Raw genomic sequence first — 17627 nt, 5'->3', positions numbered from 1 at the left:
TTATAGAAGAGGACATTGATCCCAACCATATTGCTGTGCCCTGGTTTTTGTGTGGTTATTTCAGTTTTTGTTGTTTGTTTATTTGTTCTGGACATTGTGGGGATTGAACCCAGGGCCTCACCCTTGCTAGGCAGGTGCTCTACCACTTAGGCCACACCCCCAGCCCTTTTGCTTGTAGTTTATTTTCTAGGTAGGGTCTCATTATTTTTTCGGGGCTGACATTGGACTGCAATCCTCCTACCTCTGCCGCCTGAGTAGCTAGGATTACAGGCATGAGTCTTGTTCTTTTGTGGCAGGGTCTCACTAACTGCCTGTTATAGCCTTGAACTCTTGATCCTCCTACCTCTGCCTTCTGAGTAGCTGCAATTACAGGCATAGGTCACGGCACCTGGCTGCTGCTTTGCCCTGTTCCACTCCTCTGCGCCTCGGTTCCCCTCTCTGTCTCCAGGGGCTGCTGCTGCTGTATGGTACCTACCTGGCTGGCCTGACCGACCACGTCAGTTCTCCTCCTGTGAACCAGTCCTTGGCCATCATGGTCGGGGTCAACCTCCTGGTGCTCGCTGCTGGGCTGCTTTCTGTGGCTACCCGATACTTGCACGCCTGGCCCAACCTGGTTTTTGGACTCACATCTGGAGGCATCTTTGTTTGCACTACCACAGTGAACTGCTGCATCTTCGTTCCCCAGGTACGCTCCAGGGAGAATTCTGTGAGGACAGTCCTTTTAATTGCTGAGAGGTTTTGCTGGACATGACAGATCATCTTGATTTCTACTGGAACCTTTCCATGCTATTATTGGAGAGTCAGAGAAAGGCACTCTCCTGCTTTGTCCCATCTCACTAGCCTGGGGAATGACAGCTCTGCTCCTGGGTCAGCAGGCCAGAGGGGGCCCCACTGTAGTGGTGCCTGTCCCTTAAGGTCCTCACATACCTGCTTCCTTGCCCACCCTCCAGCTGGCTTCACTCCTTCCCAATTCCTCTCCATCTCTTTCTTTTCCTAGCCTGGGAGAGTGGAGACTTTCTTTCTTTCTCTCTTTCTTTCTTTCTCTCTTTCTTTCCTTTCTTTCTTTCTCTCTCTCTCTCCCCCTCTCTCCTTCTCTCTCACTCTCTCTCACTCTCTCTCCTTCTCTCTCCCTCTCCCTTCTTCCTTCTTTTCTTTCTTCTTCCCAATTTTTGGTTGCAAATTCCCAGGGAAAAATCTGTTTGGAATTTTATGATTTAAAATACCTTTCTTTCTTCTTATTGGAGGAAAATTTAGAGACATAAAAATGTGGTTCATATTATGGGGAGTAAGAAGAAAAAAAATCAAATAAAGAAAAGATAGAAGCAAAAATATCCAGACAGCAAAGAGGAAGAAAGGAAGTCGTAGGGAAGGAGTAGTCCATAGGCTCTGGAAGGAAGGCCTTGTGAACTTGGTTATGCTGTGCCTGAGGGTCCCTGAGCAGCACCCATCCCCATAACAACTGGGGCATTAGGCACCTTATTTGCCTCCTACTTCTCCTATATTCCCCAAGGCCTCTCTCATCCTCTCCTCCCTCAAGCAGCTGATTCCCTTGGCAGCTTCCAGGTGACTGAGCCACTTCTCCTGGGGTTGGCAGGTGGAGGGTTACAGTGTCAATGCAAGGGAAGGGAGAGCTTTAGCCATGACAGCATGGCACGAGCACGGGCCCTTTACCGTTCTTTCTGTTCACTACTTCTTGATAAACATACTCAGCAAAATAAACAAACATGGAAAAATCTGCTGCAGCAGCATTAGAATCTAAGGATGGGTATTGCGACTGTGCCAGAAAATGGAGAATATTTTGCAGGATCTCAACGTTGTAAGAACTAGATTGCAGGAAGCCATTTAGAGTGGATGTAGCAGAAAAGGGCTCTGGGAGGGAGAAGCCTACCCCTCAGCATTGTTCATTAGCTGGTCTCTGCCAACAACCCCTTTCTTCCTTGCTTGTGTCCACTATATAGGCTGAAAGACCCACACATTTGCTTTGCCAACCTCCCTTATAGCCCGAGGTGCACCTGTGACACTGTTTGAACACTGGAGGTTTTCTGGGAAAGCTTTTGCCTTGAATGTGTGTGATGCCTATAGTGATGGCAGTCATCTTGCCACCATGAAGGAAATACACCAACAGAATATATTATCCTAGGAAAATTAGCTCTTCCCATGTAAGACTATAAATTCAGGGAAAGGGGATCCATAAAGAAAACCTGCAGTTCGCAAAACAGACCCCAGATATCTGAAGAATTGCTGAAGCTGCTTTCCTCTGAAGTAAAATAGAAGTTTTTAGAAGATATCTAATTTGTCTTGTAATAGAATTCAATGCCTCTCCTTGACCAAAGCAAACCATTTTACAAAAGGACATGGTCCTAAGATAATGAAATACTGAATAAGGGTGAAAATATGGTTTGAATCTTAAGTCCCAATAAAAACATTGAACAGGCAATAGGACACCACAAAGTATTGACTTAGTTAATTAAGAAAATAAAACAAGACAGCAGATAAAATTGAGACTAAATAGGAAAGTACAGAATAGATCAAGGTATACAATTTAGAGCTTAACTGGAGTCTCTGAAAAGCACAGGATAATTTGAGACAGAGATAATCATCAGGAAAAAACCCATCCCCATCTGATCATGGTCCATGTCTAAGATGGAGTGAAGCAAGGTCCACGCCTGGCTCTTGTTATCTGTCATCTCTCCTCTCTCCCCTCTTCCCTCCCACCACTGTACTCTGAACCTAGGCCTCCGCCACAGAACAGCAGCTTCCACTGGTGTTTGAATTCTCAAACTAGGACAGTGGTGTATCTGGAAACACCCCTTTCTGCATACAGCTTGAAATCTGACTTCCAGGTTCTAACTAAGCAACAAGCCCTTGATTTGCTAAAGTGGGAGTGGGGAGATCATCCTGGGTTCAGGAACTGGGTGGATGGACAGTGTTGTCCTTCCTCCTGGCTTTCTTGAGATTCCCTGTCTCTCTATCCCTCCTCTTCTGTTTTCTCTCTTATGCTTTTTCTCCTCTTGAACTGACCACAATGCTAAACTAAAAAATATATTTTATGGTCTATTTTTTTAGGTTTAGAAGATAAATTATTTTTCAAAATATAAAAATTACTGAGGGCTGTGACTAAATTGATTTTCCTCTCTGGCTCAGAGAGGTCTTTGGTAGAAGAACGATCTCCCTGTGAAACTTGCACTGTGTGTCACCAGGATGGCAGGACAGCTGAGTGACTTGGAAAGCGTGCAAGGGGAGCTACAGAGAAGGCAAAGGTGGTAGTGTGCAAACTCCACTGTGATGGGAGGGGTTCGGGAAAGCAAAAGCGCAGATACCCCAAAGGGCCTCTAGGCGGCGCTGGAGAGCCGAGTGTAAAGGATGCCTATGAGGAGCACGGACCGAGAAGCTTCCACACAGGCACTCAGGAAATGCCTAAGTGTTTATGCCAAGCACTGAGATCATCACCAATCAGCCAGCCCCTGCCTTTGTGGCGTGAACGTGACCCCTCCCCCATCCCTCCGCTTCCTTGAAGAGGCAGGTGGGCCCTGAGCTTGGAGATTTTCTCCTCCTGCCCCCAAAGCATTTCATGTGATCCTCTTCCTAGAGGATACGTAGGACTTCCCACTCTGCCTTACAGGCCCTGCTAGACTGGTCAGCTTTTTAAAGGACAGCTGCGTGCACTTACTCAGGACTCCCTTCAGCCATTTCTTGGCTGCTGGGAACATGGTAGTGAAGCTACCACCTCAAGTCTAGTGGGGAGCCAACATGAGAGGAATTAAAATATATGTGTTAAGTGCTTTGAAGAAGCCACACCCAGCCTTGCAGGGAACTTGGTGGCACCTCCCAGCAAATGGAGTGCTGGAGGTCAGTCTTGAAGCACTAGTAAGAGTAGACCCGGGAAGGACAGCGGGTGGCATTTCAGATGGGATAACACTATGACCAGAGGCAGAGAGGTAGGAGAGACTATATGCTAGGTCTGTATGTTCGGAATATCACAAGTCTTTGCTATTTTTAAAGCACAAATGGAGACAAGGAGAGTGTGGCAGGAGGCAAGAGAGGCACATATGGAGAGCTTCTGAAAGCCCTGGTGTAACTATTGAAGACTTCTCATTTAATCTCACTGTATTAGCTTCTTGTTGCTGCTATAACACATCACTGCAAGTGTGGTAGCTTAAAATAACATGAATGTATATCTTGCAGTTCTGGGGGTCAGAAATCTGAACTGGGTCTTGACTAAAATCAAACTGTCATGAGATCTGTGTTTCTTCTGGAAACAGAAGAACAACCAGGTCATGAACCTCCCTTTTAGATCCTTCTCTAGGGAGAATTCATTTCCTTGCCTTTTCCGTCTTTCGGAGGACCCTCGCATTCCTTGGCTCACTGCCCTTTCCTTCTCCTCTGAGCTAGCACTGTGGCCCTTCAAATCAACCTCAATCTCTCTCTCTCTCTCCCTCTCTCTCTCTCCCCCCTCTCCCCCTCTCCCTCCCCCTTCCTTTTTCTCCATTCCTCTAAGTGTGTTTCTGTTGTCACACCTCTTGCCTCCCTCTTATAAGGACTCCTTTGATGACATTGAACTCACATGCACAAACTAGTCTTTCCTCAAAATGTTCTTTGCTTTGCAGGGCCCATAGACAGCAGTGACAGAAAGTATAGAGAATGTTTAGGTTATATGGCTTAAAAGTGCCCAAGGAAGAAGACGAAGGGGATGAAATTGAACAACTTTGCTCCTCTATCTATCCTTTGCCCAATCGGTCAGAAAAAAATCATAGAAGACATAGACTTCTAGAGTTGTATCCAGAACAATCTCCCTATCCCAAAATCCTTGTTACGTTTGCCTTTTGCAGTGTAAGGTCACATATTTGTAGGTTCCAGGATTCAGAGGCAGGGAAGCATTTCTGAGGGGGGCTGTTACTCAGCCTACCACACCCACATGGCCCAAGAATGAGCGAGCCTATCCTGGAGGAAGCACTGCAAGCCCTGAGGCTCATGTATAACTATATGCCAGAAACCCTAAAGGGTCAAGTCTGAAGAACCAGGAACTTCACAAGCAGGGAAGTTGGGGTTGGAGGGCTTTCATCAAACGGCATCTTGGACAGCTTAGGGAAAAACTGACCCACAATCCTAAAGGTGCCTCATGCGTGTGGTGAGCAACTGCTTACAGCCCTGCAGAGAGAGATCAGACTGGGGGTGCAGGGGCTAGAAAGGAAACACCACTGCTAAGGAGGGGGATGCTGAGAGGGAACAGGAACACCTCATCCCTGCCAGGGCAGTGTATAAAGAACATCCCTCGCAGGTCAGCTCCCTCCACACAGGACTAGGGAATGGCCCTGTGATGTCAGTTCTAGTAGCTGTTGCTAAGGGACTCTGTAGGAAGGGGGCCTTTGAGAAGGATCTGAGAGGGAGATTCATGACCTGGTCCAGCAAAAACAACTCAGACTCCTGATAGCTTGATGACACAAGCCAGGTCAGCAGAGGACCCAAGAAGACCTGGGTGAGAAGGTTGTGCCACACCTGAGGGTGGATTGAGAATCCTGCCTGACTGATGAAATTTGGATTGCTTAGGAAACGTTTGATGAATCAATAAGGAATTCCACAGTTCCCTTGGAGCCCCTGGGATACCTCAGCATCATTTCTTCAGCTAACATGCCAGAGTCTCCAGCATACATGTCTTAGCTATGCAGAAAGAGAGGCTTCCACCATTACAGCCTCCTGTCACCCACATCTCTGGCACTCACCAGGTGGGTGTGGTGTCCTAGCAGCTTCAGAGCAGACCCTGTCAGTAAATGTTCTATGTCAGCTCCATACCTGGTAAAGTGGACCAGCTCATGCCTCCACAGATTGATTCTCAAGGCCAGTTTCTGCTAAAGAACATCCCTAGGATACCCAGGGCCAACACTCTCCATTGGCTGTGTGAGGACATGTGGTTTGGCACACTGCCGGTAGCTGTGGGACGCCCATGAACTAACTTTGGGAACTCAGACAAGTCATAGTCCTTCTATTCAAGACTTTCCTCATTTGTTAATGAAAAACCATGGTTACATGTCAGATCTATCATTTTTATTGACATCTGAGGTTTTCTATCTGTTTGAGCCTTGGCCATTGATTTGAGTTAGAAGGCCACCAACAAGGAACTAGGTTCTCAATAACAGGAAGTACCTCATTACTCAACACCTGAAAAATAATTGAAGTCAGCTACAAGTTGGATATGAAGGTGCATACCCAGCACATGGGAAGCAGAGGCAGGAGGATCTCAAGTTCAAGGCCACCCTGGGCTACATAGTGAGACCCTGTCTCAAAACAAAAACAAAACAAAACCCAGCTTCAGTTTCATTTGAAACATACAGTGTTTAGAATGCCTGCCCCTATGGCAGCTCTTAATCCCTAGCTTCGGAATACAGCTCTAGAAGTCTATGTCCTCTATGATTTTTCTGACCGATTTGGCAAAGGATAGATAGAGAAGCAAAGTTGTTCAATTTCGTCCACTTCATCTTCTTCCTTGATTACTTTTAAGCCATATAACCTTCACATTCTCTATGCGTTCTGTCACTGCTGTCTATGGGCCCTGCAGAGCAAAGGACATTTTGAGGAGAGACTAGTTTATGCATATGTGTATCTGTGACAGTGTCATTCCTTGGTATTTATGAGAAAGAGCAAGGGAATGTGTTTCTGGGTGTGTAATTAAATAAATAACATGTGTTCTTTTTACTAACAGCTGAAGCAATGGAAGGCATTTGAAGGAGAAAACCAAACAATCAGACACATGGCCAAATATTTCAGCACTCCCAGCAAAACCTTCCATACCCAGTTTGGTGAGGAGCAGAACTGCCACGCAAAGGGGGAGAAGAGCTCCATGGAAAGGCTCCTCACAGAAGTAAGCGGTGCCCCCCCACTGGAGGATTCCCTGTAAAGAACTCCAGCCATGTGTGGGTGGCCCCCACAGGCTCTTGTGCCCCACCCCCCAACATTCTCTTTTCCTCCCATTCTCCCACATTCCCCAGTAGCAAGCAAAACCTCAGCATCTCCCCAGTGACCCTCATCTACTTCATTCATTCACGGGCAGGTATATATTGAGTCACTCTTGCATGCTGGGCATTGTGCTAAGTGCTGACGAACAACACATAGTTCCTGTCCCTGTGGAATTCACAGTCTAGTGGAGCAAATAGATATTGATCAAGTAAACATACAATCATAAATCCTAATAAGAATTATAAAGGAAGAATTCTGGGTAGTACATCAGATTAATGGGTCACCACCCATTAGGGGCTAGGGAACCTAACTGAGATCAGTCAAAAAAGACTCTGCAGATGAGAGCTGAAGGTTAAGTACAAGTTGGCCAGACAAAGAGTACAGGGAAATTCAGAGGGAACAGCACTGGAAAGGCCTTGAGTTACAGTGGATGCTAGCATCTATGTGACACATTTTTTCTATATACATAGAGTAGTACCCCTGTGTCCAAGATCCCATGGAGTCCTCACTGACTTCCCCAGGGATTAAAAGGGGATCCCAATCATTTTGTCATCCCGGAAAAGTCCTGCCATGTGTACAAATGTGGAAGGGGCTGAGCAAGGGCCTATCAGTGTCTTCACAGCACTAATGCAGATCCAAGCAGCCCAGCCCTCATTTCTTTTGTACGTGTGCCAGAGTTGGCCCCTCTCCCAGACAAGCATTGCGTGGGCTTGAGGCACGCACGTGGGCAAGCGTGAGGGTTGCATTCCTCAGGAAGAAGGCCCAGGGCCCAGGGGGATTAGTCAGTTTTTTGGCACTAAATCACATTCCATATTTTTTCAATACAGAACATACCTGAGTAGGTGCTGTGTGGGAAACTATGTTTTTGCAATGGGACTGGCCCCTGGGTGTGAACAGTCCTGTGAGATATTGGTTTGGTGGAGACCTAACAAGCACCCAGATGAAGGGCCAAGCTTCCCTGGGCACCCACGGACCCTGTTCTCTAGCCTCCCACACCACAACCTCAGTTCTGAACCTTTATGTCCATCAGAGAAACTTCTCCATTTCTTTACTATTTATCATACATTCAGGACGTCATTTCAAAGCCAGATTTCTCCTCACCTGGCAAGAGAATAGCATTGCCTTTGATGCTCTGTGACGTCTTCAAAGAGGCATTTTATTTTTCCAGCTAAACAGAAGGCCAGGAACTTGGCTAAAGCTGCCAGGATGGTTTTCATTTACAATCAGCTAATGCTTGAACAGCCAGGCAGACTGGCTCTTTAGCCTTATGGTAATTTGTGCTGTGCTTTTTGTACTTCTGCCATGCAATCCTGTTTCCCACACAGTGGCTAAATCTTCTGTATCCAAAAGGATATCTTGAGTCTTCAGAGGGAGAGCCCTGACAGGAACAGGTACATAGGCCATAGAGGGCTGCCTCTCCAGCACCTGCTCCACCTCGAACATCTTCCCCAGAATAGCTCTGAGAAGAAGCAGACAGTCCTAGGGCCTAGGGCAGGCACATGAGAGAGCCCAGTATCTGCATTTCCAGTGCCAAACCTGCCTGTAGATTAGCACAAATAACCTCTTCTGCCCAGTTATGTGCTGAGCCCTTTCTGCAGCCTCTCTGTAGCCTGGAGCCTCCTCTTACTTTCCCACAATCTGGGCTGTCCACCTTCTCTTTCTTGCCCCTCTGGCCTCTGTGATCCAGGCTTCCCTGGAAGCTGTTAGGGCAGCATCCACCACTGACCTTCCAGTCTGAGTGAGGGCAGCAGGCAGAACCCTTCCAGAGAAGCAAGAGGTTGGGTGCATCCTTAGGGCCTGCACCCCATGAAACCCTCCTGTGGACATTTTGCCTCCCCAACTGTGCCAAAGTAATAATTAATAAGCTCATTTGAGAGCAGCTTCCTTAGGAGGTCAGATTGTGGTCTTGTGATGGCAGGGCCTCACACCAGGCCTCTAATTAGAGTGCAGCCATGGTGAAAACAGAGTCCCACTTCCTTTTCTGGAGGAAGGGAGATTGACTGTTTATGTTGATGTTTCTAAATCTGTTGCCAGCCAGCCTCAGATGTTTGGTTTGCTGGGATAAGAATACTCTTCCAATCTCCCGTACTTTCCTATACTCAAAGGAGTTGGTGGAGAAGGCTGAAGAAGGCATTTTTACTCACTGGGGTGTCATCAGCTGGTGGCTTCTTCCTAACTCACTGAGGCAGTAAAGGCCTCCTGAGGCCAGCATCACATGCAGAGTGCTCTTCAGGAGGAGATGTCAGGTCTCTCCTGTGCACTCATCACAGTCATATGATCCTTAAAGACAAATCAGGCACCTCCAAGTATCATGAAGGGCCTGAATGATCCCCCTGTTATTCACCCACTCTTCTTTCCACTCACCCCGCAGCACCTAGACCCTACCCCTGCGCCAGGAGGGAGAGAGAGAACAGGCAGGTAGGTCTCCCCTGAAAGTCCCTCCATCTGACTCACCAGTCACTTAACTGGTCCTGGCTCACTCCTGGTGGTAGACTAAACCCAGGTGAAACTGGGAGTACCAAAATTAGCAGTACCAACATCTCCTTACTGCTCTACACAGGAAGTGGTGGGTCTGCCTGGTGGGTGCTGCCACAATACTGGACTATTTAGTTAAGTTAGTGACCCATTAACAGACATTCTGGGCAACTCTTGCATCTAAACTTGAGAAGTTACCACCGGCTCAGGCCACAGGCAATTTGTATTATTATTTGAAAGCAGGGAACACTTTTGTTTCTAGAGCATGATAAATGTGTATCCCAGAACTCATACTCATCTTCCAGAAAAGGTGGCCAGAAAGAGGCAGCATTTTTTTTCTTTTTTTATTATTCATATGTGCATACAATGCTTGGGTCATTTCTCCCCCTTCTCCCACCCTCTCCCTTACCACCCACTCCACCCCCTCCCTCTTCCCCCCACCCCCTCGATACCCGGCAGAAACTATTTTGCCCTTATCTCTAATTTTGTTGAAGAGAGAGTATAAGCCATAATAGGAAGGACCAAGGGTTTTTGCTGGTTGAGATAAGGATAGCTATACAGGGAGTTGACTCACATTAATTTCCTGTGCGTGGGTGTTACCTTCTAGGTTAATTCTTCTTGATCTAACCTTTTCTCTAGTTCCTGGTCCCCTTCTCCTATTGGCCTCAGTTGCTTTAAAGTATCTGCTTTAGTTTCTCTGTGTTGAGGGCAACAAATGCTAGCTAATTTTGTAGGTGTCTTACCTATCCTCACCCCTCCCTTGTGTGCTAAAGCTTTTATCATGTGCTCAAAGTCCAATCCCGTTGTTGTGTTTGCCCTTGATCTAATGTCCACATATGAGGGAGAACATACGATTTTTGGTCTTTTGGGCCAGTCTAACCTCACTCAGGATGATGTTCTCCAATTCCATCCATTTATCTGTGAATGATAACATGTCGTTCTTCTTCATGGCTGCATAAAATTCCATTGTGTATAGATACCACATTTTCTTGATCCGTTCATCAGTAGTGGGACATCTTGGCTGTTTCCATAACTTGGCTATTGTGAATAGTGCTGCAGTAAACATGGGTGTGCAGGTGCCTCTGGAGTAACCTGTGTCACAGTCTTTTGGGTATGTCCCCAAGAGTGGTATTGCTGGATCAAATGGTAGATCAATGTCTAGCTTTTTAAGTAGCCTCCAAATTTTTTTCCAGAGTGGTTGTACTAGTTTACATTCCCACCAGCAGTGTAAGAGGGTTCCTTTTTCCCCGCATCCTCGCCAACACCTGTTGCTGATGGTGTTGCTAATGATGGCTATTCGAACAGGGGTGAGGTGGAATCTTAGTGTGGTTTTAATTTGCATTTCCTTTCTTGCTAGAGATGGTGAGCATTTTTTCATGTGTTTTTTGGCCATTTGAATTTCTTCAAGAGGCAGCATTTGGTATCCTGACAAGCCCCTTCCTATATGGATGTGCTTGTGATATTGCTGTCCCCACACCCTTGGTCCTGTGTCATCTGCCCAAGACCATCTGTTACCCACAAGGATCGATCCCTGCTCCTCTCTCTTTGAGCATCAGAACTCTCTGAAGGTGGACACAGAATCTGAGCTAGACAACCCACTGCTGCACTCCAGAAAGATGGCCAGAGTGTGCTCATGCCCTGCCCACCTGCTCCCAGCTCTCCTGCTTCCTGCCCTATAAGCTTACACTTAGGGTGGGCACACCTCTGCAGCTGTCACCTGCCAGCTCTTCAGGGCATGACCTGTTTATCCACTGACATCCACACACTTGAGTTACAGAACCGCTCCAGCCTCATTCATCTTCTGGGCTCCATTCTAGAACTACTGAATCAAGCTATCAGGGACATAGCCCCAGTAATCCTTTTTTGTTTGTTTGTTTTAAGCTTCTACAATAATTCCTTTTTATAAAATCATCACACATTAATTATACAGATTAATGGGATTTGCTGTGACATTTCCATACATGCATATATGTGCATTGATCATGTCCATTCATCCTTCTTCTATACTCTCCCCTATCACCTCTCTCCCTATTTCCTCCAGTCCTCTTCCTACTCCCCAGTAGTCCCTCTTCTACTTACAAGTCATTTTGTAAGTGTCCACACATGTCAGAAAACATTCAATGCTTGTCTTTCTGTTACATCCATTTTCCTGCAGATGACGGGATTTCATTCTTTATGACTGAATAATACTCCATTGTGTACATATACCATATCTTTTTTATTCAGTCATCTGTTGATAGACACCTGGCTGATTCTTTATCTTAACTATGATGAATAGTGCTGCAATAAACATGGACATGCAGGTATCTCTTTGTATGCTGACTTCATTTCCTTCAGATATCTACCCAGGAGTAGGATAGCTGGATCATCTGATAGTTCTACTTTTAGGTTTTTGAATGAGCTCCATACTCATTTCTACAGTGGCTGGACTAATTTACATTCCTGCCAATAATGTATAAGGGTTTTTCTCCACATCCTCACCGGCATTTTTTTTTTTGATAACAGCCATTCTAACTGGGGAGAAATGGAATCTTAATGTAGCTTTGATTTGCATTTTTCATATATTTGTTTGCCATTTACATTCCTTCTTTTTCTGATGATCATTGCCCATTTTTAGTTGGATTCCATTCCTTTTGTTGTTGTTGAGTATTTTGAGTTCTTTATATATTTTGGATGTTGTCCTCTGTTCAATGAATAGCTGACATATATTTTCTCCCCTTCTGTTGGTTTTGTCTCTTTGCTGATGCTTCCTTTGCTGTGCAGAAGCCTTTTATTTTGATGTAATCCTACTTGCCAATTCTTGCTTTTGTTTCCTGTTAAGCTTCTATAATAATTCTGATGTGCACACTTCTTTGGTAGATACTGACAGCTGATATTGCCTCATGGTAACTTTGGCCTCTCACCCCAGAGGTCCAGCCTAGGGACGTGATAGTACCAATCCCAGATTCTTATTGGCTCCTCCTGGCTCCATCCAATTTGTCTGGAATCTCCACCCTTCTCTGCATTCTTGCCATTTCCCAGACTGTTTAGCAACAGGCAAAATACTTGTTTCCCCATTTTTTTGGCAGGGGCTGGTACTAGAGTTTGAACTCAAAGCTCATGCTTGCTAGGCAGGTGCTCAACCACTTGAGCCACTCCAGTGGTCCTTTTTTTTCCCACTGGGTATTTTCAAGGTAAGTTCTCGAATATTATATGCCCAGGTTGACCTTGAATTGCAATCCTCCTATCTCTGCCTCCCAAGTAGCTAGGGTTACAGGTGTGAGCCACCAGCGCCCAGCTTTGTTTCTCCATTTTTTATCCCTCGGAGATGTGCTTCATATTCATCTGTAGTTTACAAAAGTGTGAGAGACCCACATTTGGACAATCCTAAACACTCTTCGAGCTGGCATACTACAGAGTGCCCTGACCCTCTTGGTGCTGGGGAAGGTGAGAAGACGCTGAAGCCACCAGCAAGCAGCTAGGTTGGGCCTCTTCCCTCCTCACAGACAGTGCCACAGCCTGGGAATTGGCAGGGGGAAGAAGGGCACAGCAGCTATTCAGTGCAGTAGCCTTTATTGAGCACCATCTGCCCGTTAACTGTGCTAAGTGCTTTGTGTGCACCGACTCATTGCACGAGGTTGAGGTCGCCTCAGCCTGAGGTCACCGGGCAGATGTTAGAAGAACTGGAATTTAAACCAAGGTCTTCTCTGATGCCTCTTTTCTCCACCTTAGGAGGCAGTATGGAACCCTTAGCCACATCTTTGGTTGATGGTTGTGCTTGTATTTTACAGAAAAATGCTGTGATTGAAAGCCTGCAGGAACAAGTAAACAATGCCAAAGAGAAACTAGTGAGACTGATGGCTGCTGAGTGCACCTATGACTCCCCAGAGTGGGTAGTCCCACCCACCTCTTCCCATGGCAAGGGTGTCCCAACTTCAGCCTCAGCCTATGGGCTGGCAGATCAGGAACCTTCGGGATACCCCTGTGTCTCTCAGAATGATATCCATGTGGCTGCTGCAGACTACCCAGGCACCTCAGGACCTTTCCCATGTGTGCACAGCCCCAGCACACCTGAGAGGAATGCCAGCCCCTCCCCAGGCCAAAAGGAGAAGATATCTGACTTGAAAGGCTTTTCTGATCATTTAAACTCAGGTTGTAGCCAGAAGTCACAGGCTGAACAAAGCCACAGCCCAAAGAGACAAGACCAAGGACCCATGGTCCTCAGCCAGACTTTCATTCCCAGCAGAAGGGCCCAGGAACAGAGGCAGAGCTCAGAGGAACCCCCAGAGAGGCTACCTCGGGTCAGTTCAGTGGTCAGAGAGAAGCTTCGGGAAGTCTTACAAGAGCTGGACCTGGGTCCTGAGGCATCCCTCTCCACTACCCCATCTTCTCCCCAGCAGCCCTGGAAGAGCAGTGCCTCCCGCAGCCACCAGAAGCTGCTCTTTTCCAAGGAGCTGGGCTTCAGCCCACATGTGGTGAGGAGGAGACGGGCAGCCCAGCACGCTTGCTCACACCTCTCTTCCTCTGTGCCTTACTATGTGGGGCATCATGCAGGTAGAACCACTTTTGGGGCACACAATGGGCTGAATGTGCAAAGTGGGGATAGCCCCAGGCTAGATGCTGAGATACCAAGGCAGTCTTCCAGAAAACCCTCACCACCTACAGACCATCAAGGGAGGCCAGGCACTCTGAGGGGCAGCAAGCAATGTCATACAGAGCCTCAGGGGGTCAGAGAGTGCCTTACAGCTTTTCCTCCCCGGCCTTCTGTTTCTGCCCAGGCACAAAGTTCCACCATCCCACACCTACTCCCTTCACCAGACCTGCCTAGACGGTGGCAGCTTCAGCCCCCTGGAGCCCCCATCTGTCCCTCCTTGTCTTCTCAGTGCAACTACCTTGACACTGAATCCAGCAGCTCAGATGAGTTCTTCTGCCACTGCCACCGACCCTACTGTGAAATCTGCTTCCAGAGCTCCTCTGACTCCAGTGACAGTGGCACATCAGACACTGACCCTGACCCTGCCAGAGGGCTGGGCTCCTGGGAAAAGCTATGGGCCCGCTCCAAGCCCATTGTGAACTTCAAAGATGACTTGAAACCCACACTGGTTTGAAAAGCAGCCCCGTTGGTCTGGACTGAGAAGGCAGTCCAGGTCCAGCCAAACCAAGGCCTGCAGGGGAGAGGCAGAGTATGTCCTTGGGAGAGCATACCAGCACCCTGTGCTTGACCAATACTGACATTGTCTCAGCTGTGCTCATCTTGTTACTCTGAGCACTTTTTGGTGTACAAAAAGTGAGGTATTGCCTGTCTTGCTACTACCTCACAGGATTTCTGTCAAAGACTCCAGTCGAGTGACTATAAAAGGCACTGATTCCTTAAATAAATGGGTTATAAGAGCTTTCCACCCAGATCAGCCTGTATTCCATGAAACTCTTAATGTATACCAGAGAGCCAGCTGGATGGACAGGAAGATGGAGAGAAGGATAGGGGATTTCTGCAGAACCTACTACATGGTAGACTATGAGCCACTGAACTAGACTTTCAGAGGACAGACCTCAATTCTCCTATATCCTTGGTCCTACCACTCCTGGAAAGGGTAATTTTCTTTCTGCTGAAGGTTGTAAATAGCACCAGTCTTGGGCTCTAACTTCTGGACAGACCTAGCAGGGGCCCCTCTACCCTACTATTTCTTCTTCTTGCCCATCCACCATCACAGCACCTCACTCAACATCATCCCCAAGATATTCCGGTGTCTGTGTGCCCATGGCTACCTAGGTCTCTCTTGTGGGCTCAGATAGTACTCAAGGCCCATCTCCCAGTGAAGAAGCAGAGTCCTGAGGGAAGCACATATCAGGATATAACAGGGTGGGAAGACCTTGATGTCAAGAGGTACATTTAGTGCCATTGAGATTGCATGACCACCAAAGACACACAGACCTGGAAACAGAATGGGGAAATGGAAAGGAAGAAATGGGTGACAAAAAAGTCAAGAAAGAAAGCAGGCTGTGAACATTTCTCTTGAGTCTGGTTTGGTACTTGGCAGTAACTCATTACACAGCACACGCTGTCATTTTTTTACGGATGGGGACTATGAGACCTAGAGAAATGAGGTCACTTCCCCAACATCACACTGATGGAGAGTGGATGATGGAGAATTTGCACACAGCTGGTGGCCTCCACGTTGAATTTCCTGGGGACGCATCTCTTCACTTACTCTCCTGGGAGTGGCGGGCTCGGCTCAGCAGACAGGAAAGCAAAGGTAGTGCAGTCCAGGAAAACAAACCTAGAACAGGTCTGCACTTCCTGCTGCTGGGGCACACCTGCACCTCCAAAGAAACCAAGGAGCTGGTAAAGGATGAGTGCCAGGAACTCATCTACCGCCAAAGCCACAGGGAGAGCACAGCTGGGTCCACTTTACTTGTGGCTGAGCCGGTTGTAATTTACAGGCTGTCCTCCGCCTCCATAACCTTGCCACATCTGGGGATGTTCATAGATTTTTGGGAAGGAGTTTGGGCCTTAGGGAGTGGGTATTTGTCAGTAAATGTCCCTCAGATTTATCTAGACTCTTGAGTCTGCTGATAGCTCTCAACCCTCCAGCTTCTGGACCTCCTGGCAGCACAGCTTCTCCTGATGTCTACTTCTAAATGTCAAAATTTATTCTGTGTGTGGGTTTGTAGTTTCTGTGTGTGCTGTTTGCTGTCCAAATGGTACCTTAATAAAAGAGAAATAACTCCCAAGGCAAGTCCTCTGAGATTATAGTCTTGGGCTAGGGAGGTAGGGCCTGGGGAAGAGTGAAGCACCCAAAGAAGGGAGACTGCAGAAGCCATCAGAGTTGTTTCTAGATTCTTCTGCCTTCCAACCATGTCTTCTGCCCAACTTGCATTGGTAACAGGCTCTCCTGTGGTCTCCCCATATAGCTTTCTGTCCCAGGAACACTCACCCTAGTGGATGGAGGAGACACCTGAGACCCTAGACTTCTCCCTACCCCTGGGGATCCTGTGGCTGGGCTTTACTTCTCCTTGATGGGGAACCTCATGCTGGCAACCCAGTGATGCATTCAACCTTCTCACCCTATCTGCTTTGAGACCTCGGTCCCACCAGCCGGCCTTTTCACACATCCACCCTTCCATCTAGACTTTCCCTACTTGTGCACTTTGTGAATTATTCACTCTTCAAGACTCAAGTGGAGCACACATTCTCTCTTCAGCCTTTCCCAAAAGCATCCACAACTAAAACTAACAAATCCCCTGGTTGAATGAGAAAGGATGCTTTGGGTCTAGGTTTTGGACTTAACAGTATAGAGGCTTCTATTATGCATTTTGCCTCGAATGACTTTGTAAGCCATACTAGGCATGATTAAAAAGGTGGACAGTCTACCCCAAATTTTCCTTAGTTATAACTTAGTTTTAAAACTATGTGCCCAGCACCATGGCTACCTACCCAAAAAAAAAAAAAATTGTCTCCAAATTTGTAGTACTACCAGCTTCTTTCCTGTAAAGCTTCCTCCCAAGACGAGCTAACCCAGTGATGCAATTTCTAAAGGGATGAGCGTGCCGTTGACTTTTGGCACACTCTTAGTTATGCTCTTGAAGAAAGGGCAGTAAATTGTGCAAGGAATCCTGGAGAAGTAAACATCGCCTCCACTGCCATCAGTAGGCCATGTCGCTACTAGCCTTATGGTGTGGACTGGAGCCAGGCCTGATTGTGACACCAGAATATGTTCTCTGCTGATTGAAAATCTCGGGACTGGAGGTGTTCATCCTCATGACGAAGATTTGTTCCTATCTCCTGATGTGTCCCAAACCCTCTTTCCTTAAAAGATCAACCTGGCAAAAAGCACCAGATGTAGGGAGCATGTTTTTTAAAAAAACAAAATAACAAAAACAAAAACAAACATTGCTTTGGAAATAGCAAAGAGAAAACGCCATGCATACTGCATAAAATCTCTTGTGAGTCTGAGCCAGGCGTAATGATGCAAGCCTGTAACCACAACTACTTGGAAAATGGAGGTAGGAAGATAACAAGTTCAAGGCCAGCAAGGACAAAGTTAACAGGACCCTATCGTAAATAAATTGAATACATAAATACAAAAGGGGTGGGAAGTATAGCTCAAATGGTAGAGCACTTACCTAGCAAGCACTTGGCCCTGGGTTCAATCCCCAGTACCACAAAAATAAATAAATAATAAAAATCTCTTATGTGTCTATTTTATTACATCACATTTAGT

General features: G+C 46.8%; 1 protein-coding gene across 2 annotated transcripts in view; it reads left to right on the top strand.

The window, feature by feature from the left end:
- Gpr156 (G protein-coupled receptor 156) overlaps nucleotides 1-16891 on the top strand; it is an 87580-nt gene extending 70689 nt beyond the window's left edge. For both annotated transcript variants that reach the window (XM_020162134.2, XM_074073239.1), the window contains 3 exons: nucleotides 449-685; nucleotides 6698-6856; nucleotides 13197-16891. In XM_020162134.2, coding sequence (XP_020017723.2) covers nucleotides 449-685; nucleotides 6698-6856; nucleotides 13197-14513 — 1713 coding nt within the window. In that variant the 3' untranslated portion in view covers nucleotides 14514-16891. The remainder of the gene's footprint in view (nucleotides 1-448; nucleotides 686-6697; nucleotides 6857-13196) is intronic.
- The last annotated feature ends 736 nt before the right edge of the window (nucleotides 16892-17627 follow it).

Source organism: Castor canadensis, chromosome 5 (assembly GCF_047511655.1).
Source record: "Castor canadensis chromosome 5, mCasCan1.hap1v2, whole genome shotgun sequence".
NCBI lineage: Eukaryota > Metazoa > Chordata > Mammalia > Rodentia > Castoridae > Castor > Castor canadensis.
This window is presented reverse-complemented; position numbering and strand designations above follow the sequence as displayed.